General features: G+C 30.7%; 2 protein-coding genes across 5 annotated transcripts in view; both read left to right on the top strand.

Moving 5' to 3' along the window:
* Positions 1-4,137, top strand: part of rdgA (retinal degeneration A) — an 86,360-nt gene extending 82,223 nt beyond the window's left edge. For 2 of the 4 annotated variants that reach the window (XM_089704510.1, XM_089704511.1), the window contains 3 exons: positions 530-593; positions 674-995; positions 1,315-4,137. In XM_089704510.1, the coding sequence (XP_089560636.1) occupies positions 530-593; positions 674-995; positions 1,315-1,364 (436 nt within the window). In that variant the 3' untranslated portion in view covers positions 1,365-4,137. Of the gene's footprint in view, positions 1-377; positions 594-673; positions 996-1,314 lie in introns of those variants that run through there. The other 2 variants (XR_016316760.1, XR_016316759.1) reach the window with 2 other exon arrangements.
* Positions 4,138-8,243: 4,106 nt separating this feature from the next.
* LOC149482214 (salivary endonuclease-like) lies at positions 8,244-10,728 on the top strand. The gene is made up of 7 exons (XM_089704467.1): positions 8,244-8,430; positions 8,629-8,825; positions 8,951-9,099; positions 9,392-9,537; positions 9,619-9,872; positions 10,114-10,275; positions 10,440-10,728. The coding sequence occupies exons 1-7, from the start codon at positions 8,244-8,246 to the stop codon at positions 10,686-10,688; spliced, it is 1,344 nt and encodes a 447-aa protein (XP_089560593.1). The 3' UTR covers positions 10,689-10,728.
* The last annotated feature ends 1,127 nt before the right edge of the window (positions 10,729-11,855 follow it).

Here is an 11,855-nt window from a genome sequence, read left to right on the forward strand (position 1 = left end):
TTAGAGTATTATTTAATTTTTTGTAGGTATTTTTAATATTCACAATTATTTACCATAGACTATAAATCTAGAGCTTTATATTGTATTTATTTACTATTTTTCTTTTCAAATTTATTACGAATTTTTTCATTTTATAGAAGTTTCATGTTGTATGGTATGGATTTTATATACAGCGAATGGCTAGTTTCTGATTGTGATTAAAACACATTTAACATTACATATACAATATGTAAATTAATATAAGCATGTAAAACATACGGCAGTACTAGATATGTAGGTCATAGGTGATAGATATGTTTTAATTAAGGTTTTAATAAATACAATACCTACATATTATAATAGCAATCGTGCTAAACTAATTTCTTCGTAATTTTTAGATTAGTTGCTACAGAGCCAGAGCAGTAGTTAAACAGCTAGTACAATATTAGTATTGGGAGATAGAAGTTGGAGAATTCCTTCTGTGAAATTCGTCTCTTGAGTGGATCACAACAAACAGCAAACAAAAAATAAAACACAAATATTGTTCCAGAAATTTATTGGAAAAAACATCTGAATCACTTCTCAAAGCGGCGAAAGTCGGCGACTTGAAAATGGTTTGTATAATAATATTTTAATAGCATCTAGCATATTTTATGGCGTGTGTTATGTGTAATATTCTGTTTTTTATGTATAGCTTAGGGATCTGCATACGGCGGGCTATTCCCTGCTCTCGATAGACGCTACTGGCCAGACCGCTTTGCACATAGCCGCGCGCTACGGAAATAAGGAGATCGTGAAATATTTAATAGCGAGCGCTCCCTCGGCTATTTTGAATATGAGTGACAATGAAAAGGGGCAAACAGCCTTACACAAAGCGGCTACGTATAAGCGGCGAGCGATCTGCTGCATGTTAGTGGCTGGAGGAGCGTCGCTGTTGCGGCAGGACCATGCTGGCCTGACCCCGAGACATCTCGCTTTACGCGCAGATGACCACGATCTTGCCGCGTACTTAGAAAGTAAGAAATCTTATTACTATATATATATCATGGTCAGTGAACTTAGCACATCATCATACCTTTGCAAAAACCTAATCATAAAACTATTTTAATGACCTCATCTCTCGACATGGTGTTCTAAAATGTAAAAGAATATGTATAATGAATATCTAAGTATCTATCTTTATAATTTTGAATGATTTATAGTTTTTAATGAATATGCACCAAATAAACTAAATAGATCTATGGCATTATGGTAAAGAGGTATGTCGTATAAAAGGGCTAGAAGTTTGGGGCGATTTGTACCACAGATTTCTCATACCATTGTATTTGTTTACAGGTCAAGAGCATTTCCAGATAGTGTCCGAAGATTTGGAAACAACAGTTTAGAAAATCCCTCAGACTTACTTACATCACTTATGATACTAAAAATTCAATTAAATTAAAAAGTAAGATAAATTTAATTCAATTACCAAAATGATATTGTTATTACTTGCTTTCCGAAATTCCATTATTTACTACTTAAATAGATAATATAAAATTATATTGTAAAATATATTGTAGATTTATTTAATAACTTCTACTTTTACGAATAAAAGACTATCATTGAGCTTATAAATCTAATAATGATATTATATTATCTCGTTGTCACATATCCTCGGAAACTCAAAGAGCATGTCTTTTTCTCAATGCGTGTAAGTACAGAGGCGAATTTATCATTTAATTCCATTTTAAATAATATCTTTGTTTGGTTATTATTATAAAAATTTAAAATAACTATCTTTACTTACTTACTTATCACTATTTAAATCAACGAATTACTTGACTACGATTATTTATTACTGACTTGAATATTCCTTTTCTAACGGACATACCCAACAATTGACGTTGTTTAATTAATAAAAAAATAACTAAAATTTTTATTTAAACTAAATGACGCTACGAGTAGGTACTTACTACCTTCAAAAAAATATATCTATCTACCTTCTGTTCCTTCCTATTTTCTGACAGTGGTTAATGGAATTAATGAAACTTCGCCGTGTTATTAACAAAACAAATCTTAAAGCTTTAGCTTGAATCCCTACTACGGGAATACCTTTTATACGATTTATTTTTATATCTATAATACACACCTGTACTTTCCTAACTACATATTATAATCGAAAAACTAAATTCATATAATTATATTACGATACTTAAGATTTACGATTATATAGAATTAATTAAGAAATCGAATATTTATTAACTTTTATTGTAAAAACTTCAGAATTTTTAATATTAACTCTTTAACTAAAGTATATTTGTAATGAAATTGCAATGCAGTAGTAAATCATTTATTTACTAGAACTCCTCACTTCAATTAATTATTTATTCTAGTATATAATTTAGAAACCTTTCCTGGCGTTAAGCTATGATCGGTTAATAATATTATTATCGTGTGCGAGTATAATATATGTCTGAATGCTCTTTAAAATATGTCCAGTATAATATGATTTAATCTTTTGTTCACATAATATTGTAAAGTTTGGTTGTGTTACAATGTTTGTTAAGAGGGATTGAAGCAATCAAAATAATATAAGGAATTGTACTAGTTTGATGTTAGTTATTTATTTATTTAATTTATGTAGGCCTAGACAGTTGAATACGGAGTTGTCGAAGTAATGTGTTAAATATTTATTAATAAAGGCCTTTGCACTGCGGCATAGCTATTTTGAAACATTAGCAATAATTTATTGTAACCAATTAATTTCGTTGTAAAGATTCGTTATTATGATCTCAAACTTCTCACTTAATTAGTTCATGTAGTTGTAAAAATATATGATTTCATATTATATTATATATATCTTTGCAACTTCAACATGCAATAAATAAAAATAATTGTAAGGTAACTAGGAATCTTTAAAATTAGTCCAAATAGCTCACACACCTAATGGAGTGTTAGTTCTATATTATTAGAAGCATAACTATTTGTTGCACTTGTACTCAGCAATACATAAAATAATTATACCTACATAGACCAAAAGTAAGAAAAATATTTGGATCCATAGTTTGCAAGAAAAAAATGTTAAAAAACCTACATTATCATTACCAGCTTATGATCTACGGCCTATAAAAGAACTTCCTACTCTTACAAAATTGACAATATATTTTAAAATTCAATCTTTCGGTTATAATCACAATCATGGAATTTCCTTACATTCTCCAATCGTTATTTGGAATATTAGAAAGCATTGTTTAGCATAGCATCCCAGCAGACCCGTATTGAGAACATTGTGATTTGTGTGTAGTTGAAATTATTGAATGACTGTTATGAAATACCTCTATGTATAGATAGATGTTACTCTATAGTCTTATTGTATTAACGAATTTATTCGTATTTCTTAATTTACTCGCTGAAAAGCGAACAATGAAAGACAAAGCTGTGAGATTTTTGAACATAATGTAAAAAGTAAGTTCATTTTTATTGTAGGCTCGATTTGTGTGCAAAGTTTTCGTGTTATCTGTTGTGTTGTACGTAGATAGATTTGATAAGATGCTATCGAAATACTTCAAGTTAATAATTATATTATATCGTTATTTATTGATTTGTAAAACAATGGTCTACAATCAGTGTAAATTATCTGCAGTGGTTATCTACATTCTCATGAAGTTTTATTGTCTTCTTTCTCTTCCTTATCTCTTCTCCTTATTTCTTCTATTAAATAAAAAGTGTTAAAGTTAAATCTTTAAGACTTAGGCATATAAGTTACACTCTTCTGTGTATTCTCTAAGTGCTTTAAATATTGTTATTTAATAGCAAAAATATTTTAGCCTTTATCTAGACTAGATCTATGTATTACCTACTGTATCTTATTGTAGTATATATGTAAATATTACATTTATATATTGTGGAGGCCTTCATTTATTTATCGATTAAATTATAAATCTCTATCGAATTAGACTACTTACTAGTAATTTCACGACCAATTTCTATCTTAACTGTAGTAAATATCACTCGCATTGTGATTGCATTGTAATTCATAGATAATACGAGCACTGATAAGTACACTGACTTAAACGTTTAAATCCTACAATTTGTTTTATTTCTCCAATTTTTCTGATAACGAAGGATGGGAGTGTCTTCGGCTTGCCCATAATTACAAGTTAATAATTTGCAAAGAAACATTTGACATCATGAAACAGAATGGACCATTAATTATTATTTTCATTATTTTTTTGTGTACCTACTGTCTACGTAGAATTATAAAATACAAATATGTACAATCAAGAAACGTAACTTCAAAGTGCGACAAATATTATGTTTAGTACAATTAAACGTACTTATAATAAATATTCCAAGATAATACATAATTAGATTTCCACTTTGTTAACGTTGGAGATGATACATTTTATCTCTTTGTTTCCTTTAGTTTTAATTCTTCAGATATTAACGGAATAAGAAATTAAGCTGAGTATTATCAATTAAATTCTTGGTATAATAAAGAGCTAAGTGTAGTTATTTATTTTTGTTCCATTTGCACATATTAATATATTTCTATGCAATAAATTAATTAAATTGATAGATGCTAGTCTGGTTTTCTTTTTGAATTTAAATGCACCACATTTATTCACATATAACTAGGTATTTTTAAATTAAAATATAATAATATAAATTAATGAACACTTGAAAAAGATATTCATAATACCTTTAATAGTTTAAAATATTATGCACTTACTGAATTTTGTAATTCATAATATTTTTGCACTACTTGAAGTTGCTATTTTAAAGAAAATTATATGACGTCATGTACACTACTACAAATAAAAGTTTATCGATAAAAAATGTGTTTCTTTTTACCCTATTTCCTGGTAACACTAGGTAACTTCCTATGTGTAAATTTTACTGTTCAGTTATATTATCTCTAGAATATTTAATAAATAATTGATATGTTATAATATTATCAACTCTGGATTGTATACGAGCCCTGAACTCAAATAGAAAGTTAGGAACACGAAACAGAAAAGCTCTTTCATTGTTGAAGAATAGTACTTGCGCTCTTGGTGTGCGTGCCATTCATTTGAAATGACTCCCAAAGGGCTCCTGCGACCTGCACACGAAGTTGTAGGGTGAAACATCTATTGATCCTACTTTTTAATCAATATAATGCTAAGAATAGTTCCAATCCTTCCATTGAGAATCGTATCCTATGAAATACGAAAGATCTAATTATCTTTATGATATTAATTTCATGTATTCAAAGTATGGGATGTGCTATATAAATTAATATAATACGTATTTACGATCTTTTGCGATATACTACTTGATGTGCCAAAGTTGATATTAAATCTGGCCCTCGTAAAATTTTATCACACACCATGATTACCTCTTTCTTGTACGACATATTGGCACATCATTCACAGAGTCATAAAATACTTGATCACTCCGAAGTGAAAATAGCTAGACAAACAGTATACGTATTAGGTATATATAGCGTATTTTTAACATAATTTTCATTAGTATATTCAATTTAGGGGGCATTAACTGTAAATACCTAAATGAAAGGAACCTACCTGTGTTAATTATTCATATTTATATAAATTGATTGATGTAAATCCATATGCTCTGAACCTTATCTCATATCTCATACATGTTAATAAACGTAGGTAAATATTGTAGAAGAATAAATATATATTTTAAGAAAAAAAAAACAAGTTTTTATAGGATGTAATAATCATTTAAATGTCACCGATCCTTGATGAATGTACAAATGGTGTACAAAGTTTGAATTAAATCTGTACGTTGAAAGTGGGTCAAAATAGACTCTAAAAGAGTCGGTTACATACAAACATACAGGTGAAGCTAATATAAGCGTAGTAATAAAAAGATAATAACAATATAAATAATTTATACCTTTAACCCTAAGTTTAACCTAAATATGTTATGGTTGTCAGTTTTAACTAAGTATGTAAACAACTTAATAAACAGAAGTTGCAAAAGTTAGCTCTACACAGACAGACGTTTCCTAAGTTATATTCAAAGATGTTTGATGTAATACCAAGTTATAAACCTGATGGATACCAAAACTTTAAGTTTTAAGAGTAATTAAATTATAACGACTTTATGAATTTGCATTCCAATAAGCCCAAGTTTACAGTTTACCAGGAAATTTTCAAAATTAATCCAGTTTCTAAAGGATAAATGGTTACACAGGTGCTCATAATAATAGGACATTTAGCAGACCAACGTTGAAAACTTATCATTCCAACCCAGAGTCGAGATATAATTATTGTTGATAAAAGATGGAAGCTTCGACGTCACTAAATAATTACGTCACGAAATCTAAAGGGGTTTGGGTATTTTTGTATGGACGATGGCGTTACCTATATTATGTACAATTAAATTTGGTGCTATTATTTTCTGTGATGTTTTTGTTTAGATCTCGTCGGCTCGTCCAAATCCTAATTTGAACCACTTTTAATACTGCTAGGTGCGATACTGCAACTAAATGTCGTTAGTATGTGAATCTTGTAATACCTAACAACTAACGTTGTTTTCTAATACCTCAAAACATAGGATTGTTAAACATGATTAAAAGCCATATTGATCGGATGATCCTCATAATCGATGAAAATTGGTGTTGTTTGTCGACTAGGTAGATCCTGTAATTTAAAGGGTCATAAGGATAGTATTGTGCAAAATATAACATAAGTAAATATATATTATTAATGTAAAATAAAAATAAATCATTTGTTATATTTTGACATAATCCTTTGTATGTGACCAGCCATAGATTATCTTCATGCAACGCCCACGCCCTCCTCACGATTAACGTGTTAATTGATTAGAAAAATAATTAAGGAGATTAAATTTGCTTGCTTAAATCTTATCGAATTAAAGGTAATGAATATTGCTAAATCAGTAATTACCCACTGATAATACACTTGCTTGAAACGGTATTAACATGACTGCTTAGTCACGGGCGAGCCATCAAAGCGAATTTAATTTTAGGATGAACAAACATTTTTCATTATTAGAATTACCTTTTGAGTGTTAATTCCCTTTAACGTTTCTAAAATAATTACAAAGCATGACTTTATTCACTTCCGTTATATAAAGACACTTTTAAAAAATCGTAGAGCATACCTACTCGTAACCTCATCCTCAAACATTTATTCGTTCACTGTTTATTGAAGCGCCTCTGAATCGTCAAAATCTTAATATATATAACAGCTTTTTTCGAAGAAGATTACAGCTACTTTTCGAATTGGTTTCTTCATATAACCCACTGGTAAATTATTTATTAATATGCCTAGAGTATAATATATGGTGTATTAACTATTATGTATGGTAGAGAAACCCCAAACTTCAAATATTATGTATTGAGAGCTTTTAAGCTTACTGAAAGTATTAATTGTACAAAATAATAATGTAGATAAATACAATACAGATTTAACGGATATTAAAACGTACACATTTTTTATATATATTTTTTTACCTAAAAGCAGGCAACTGAGCTGGACGCCTGATCTTGGACCATTAACACCTTACCTAAAACTTGCAGAGATGTAGGTATAGCTACAAATACATTGTCATTTACCAGCTTTATGAAATGAAAGACATACAGATTTGACTATGGTAAAGAAAGTTTGTAATGGGAAAAGTAAGGAATTATTAGGATGCAGGCCTCACAAATACTTAAATATTATTAAATAATATTTTTGGTGATTATTATTTTATGAAATAACTTACTGTAGTCGGTATAATTAATATTCACCAAATACACGCGTAGTAACTAACTGAAAATTTTAGAATGTAATAACATTAATATTAGGATATTCATTATTGTATATATATTCTTTTTCACACTGCTAATTATAAGATAGTTCTATATCTGATAAAGAAGAGCTTCCTTCAATGTTATTATCTATTCCGATTAATTGATATTATGTTTTATCAGAGACAGAAAGTGAATAATATAAGCTGAATTATTTTTAACTAAGTTGAATTATTTTTAAATAAAATACAAAAGTTCTTATTTTTATTTTTTTTATTTAATTAAAATCAATAATGGGTTATTAATCAACACCCACTATCATGCTTACGATTAATAATTCTATGTTTAGGTACATGCTCCAGATAAAAGCGAAATCTATCAAATTAAATTTTACCGTTATCGCAAAATTCTTGTGGACAAGCACAAGAACACGATATGGCAGACATATAAATGTAAAGTAAGTATCGAAACGCATAAGATTATTTCATAATCTCACAAAGGTAACATTTTCAAAATGTTCCGGGTAGTGATTTTAGCCGCTGTGGTCGCAGTGATCTCCTCACTACCCGCTCACAACCTACCAGATCCTGCAGACCTAGCCTTATATCTGAATGAAGACGAATTTGACGACTATTTAGATAAATGGCTTGCAGTCGAACAAGAATCGTGGGTCAATAGCACTGCTGGTGTTCCTCGAAATGGTAATTTTCTCAAACAAAATTAATTCTCAGGATTATTATAATTCCTCTCTATTTTATATTTTTAATTTTAACTTGATCATACTGAAAAATATTATTTTTTCTACGAATATAATATATTATTACCCTACTTAATTAGAATTTATAGAGTCCAAATTCATCACGCCATTATAAAAAAATGAAACATTTTTTTTTATCCAGCTTGCTCTTTACGTGTCAACGGTGATTTTGGTCAACCTCAGCCAGTTTTCATCAGACAAAACACAAACTCATATCTCTTCCCAAATGGAAACTCCGGCGCAGTGACCCTTAGCTCAGGAGAGCGAGTGATTGTCTCTTGTACTGGTTCTGGACGAACCATCCTACATCCCAACATCCAAGCTAGTGTCCACACAGCTGTGAGTTTTATTACGAATTTTCTCTCTAATTGTGAAATAATTTATAAATAATAAGAATTTAAAGGCTCTGAATAAAAGTAATAGTAATTTAGTATCTTTCGAAAATTACAACATTTCCGTTTCAGACTGCACAATGTGTCAATAACAACCTTGTTTCTGGATCCGGATGGTTGAATGGTAACCGCGAGTTTGGTCGTCTCACCTGCAATTCGCATTCTTACCATCAAGCGCAAGAAACGAACGAGCGATGCTTCAACAACAACGTAGTTATTCGGTAGGTTTGTTTTTGTTCTCGACGGAGATAGGAATAGACTCAAAGGAGATAAAGATAGGTTTGACGATGTGATTAAAGCAATAGAATGAGGTTTGAGATGAGCAGGGAAAAGTATAAGGTCCTCCGGCTTCCACACTCATTGTATGAAACAGAACAACATTCGTGTGCTACTATTTCACGCCTATCTTCTGTGGGGGTGTGAGCTAACCCAATTCGTGACAAAGTTGTTACGCTATTACTTATTATTATTGTGGCAAGATTTTGTCAACAAATAATAATTGTTTGTTTTTAGCGTCGGTTTCGTAGTCAACAATGTCTTCCACACGCTGTACCGATCATGCTTTGACAAAACCCGTTTGGAAGTCTTATACGTATGGTATGACCAAAATCCAACATATGCAGTTCATCAAACCGGTGTTGACAGACCAAGTTGGTTAGGTAAGATATTAAATCAAATCTGTGAAATTAAAAATATAAACTTCATTATAATTAGTATACCTGCAATTATTTTTATTTCAGCCGGTAGTTTCTTCCCTGGAGTAGCTATCAACAATTTGTACACCCAAGTACAACAAAAGCAAGCGATCGCGAGGGTAGTTGGTGATAGATTGGCAGACCAGTACGTTACATCCCACCAGTTCTTAGCTCGAGGACATCTTATTGCTAAAAGCGACCAAGTGTTCGCGACCGGTCAGAGAGCCACATTCTACTTCATCAACGCTATTCCACAGTGGCAGCCATTCAATGCTGGTAACTGGAACTCACTTGAACAAGTAAGTCAGACAAAATTATGCCTTAACATAAAAAAGGTTTAGACTATTATTATATTATTTTTAATGCATTTGATGTACCTAACCCTATTTTTTATTACGTTTCTCTTTTTGCCAAGCTGTAAAAAACCAACATCAAACATGTTATAAATGTAACGAGTAATACGAAAAATTCCTTCCCTCTAAAGGTCTTAAAATTAATATAAATAAAATAATGTCGTATAAATAACAATTTTTATTACAGAATCTCAGAGCCCGTATCGGCGCAGCTGGCTACAACTGCATTATTTACACCGGCGCTTTCGGAGTAACTCAACTGCGTAACGCGAATGGACAGTTTGTGGACATCTTCCTTGATAATACCAACAACAACCGAAGATTGCCAGTTCCTCTGTACATGTACAAGGTAGTTATAATGTTTCAGATAACATTAGAGACTATAATAAAATAGTTATTAAACAAATTACGTAGTTATTTCGCATTAAGAGCCAGTATTAAGACATTCCCTGAAGACTTGCTCTACATTTCTCCATTGGCATCTCCTTTTATTCAATATCACTTTTCTTCTAGGTTGCATACGACCCAGTCAGACGCATTGGAACAGCATTCATAAGTATCAACAATCCCCACTACACGGCGGCTGAGGCGCGCGCTTTACAGTTCTGCACGGACCGTTGCCGCAACAACTCCGCTTTCAGCTGGCTCCGCTGGCAACCAGACCGCATCGACCTTGGCTACAGCTTCTGCTGTACCGTCGACGATTTCAGAAGAAGAATTGGACATCTGCCTTCTTTCACCGTCAACGGGCTCCTATCATAAGGGAATGATATCTGAAAATAGCAATGTATACAATTTTATTTATGAATGAAATAAACGCTCCATGTTTTAACACTTTTATTGTTTTATTTCTATCAAAAAAATCTTAATTATGATTGATATGATTTAACAAACTTATATCAAACTAGTAAAAAGAAGTTTTGATTATGCCCGCGTAAATGACAGACTTTACAAACAATGCCTCTGAGCTGGTCGTTTTTTTTCTCTAGTAGTAAACTTTAAAATTTAAATCGACAATTTTAGTTCAATAAAAGATAACAAATACGGAAATCAAAATAATAAATGAAGACGTTGAATTTAGAACACTAATTATCAGTCTTAGAAATAAAAATCGATTAGACAATCAATCACTTTTATCATCATTTCCAATATCTTCATATCAATTAATCTTCAATTAATATTCATCAAATCCATGGGGTTTTGTAGAACCAAATCTAGCAACTTGTGCTAAGTTCTATAAATAAATTGGATTAATGGGTATGAAAAATCTGTAAAAGCACATTAAATATATTTAAAAATTAACTATGTACCTATAATTATTTATCCTCTGAACTTTCAAAAAACATAGCATTTTGCCAATGTCAATCCATAATATAATTTTGAACATGGAAGGTGCCTAATCCTAAGGAGATGGATGGGATATTGTCGAGGAGATGTAGTTTAAAACAGTTGGAATGTGAATTTAAAAATTGCATCTTCTCAGCGAGCTGTAACCTAATTTTACTTTATTTTCTATTTCCGGGTTTTACCCGCCGTCGACGCCGTTTTGAGGACAAAATTTATAAATTGTTGCTGATTGGTAAATTGAATTCTAGATAAACGTATTTATATACCTCGCCAACGATTCTTATTTGTCCGGTGTTTCGTTGAATTAAATTCTTTCTGGCAGAAAAAAAGATGCGGTAACTTACATTTTTATTTTAAATAAATGATAGTAGTCCAGTGTTTATGATTATGATTCATTGATACTTAAATCAAGACTATTTTTTTTGGACTCAATGAAAAAACTCTACACTTAGTTTTATCATATTTTTCTACTGAGGGTACTTGTGTTGTTACTAACAACAGTAACATATATATCTTAATTTACATTTTAGGTACCTGAGATAAAATCTATCAAATCAATATTACCGTTATCGCAAAACATAA

The sequence above is a fragment of the Colias philodice genome, chromosome 15, assembly GCF_061535455.1.
Source record: "Colias philodice isolate Cphi_HAF_F1 chromosome 15, ilColPhil1 Martin Lab GWU primary, whole genome shotgun sequence".
NCBI lineage: Eukaryota > Metazoa > Arthropoda > Insecta > Lepidoptera > Pieridae > Colias > Colias philodice.

Coding starts and splice junctions, on each gene's coding strand:
- LOC149482214 (XM_089704467.1), top strand. CDS start 8,244: ATGTTCCGGGTAGTGATTTTAGCCGCTGTGGTCGCAGTGATCTCCTCA. Junction 8,431..8,628: donor TGCTGGTGTTCCTCGAAATG/GTAATTTTCTCA, acceptor TTTTTTATCCAG/CTTGCTCTTTACGTGTCAAC. Junction 9,873..10,113: donor ACTGGAACTCACTTGAACAA/GTAAGTCAGACA, acceptor TTTTTATTACAG/AATCTCAGAGCCCGTATCGG.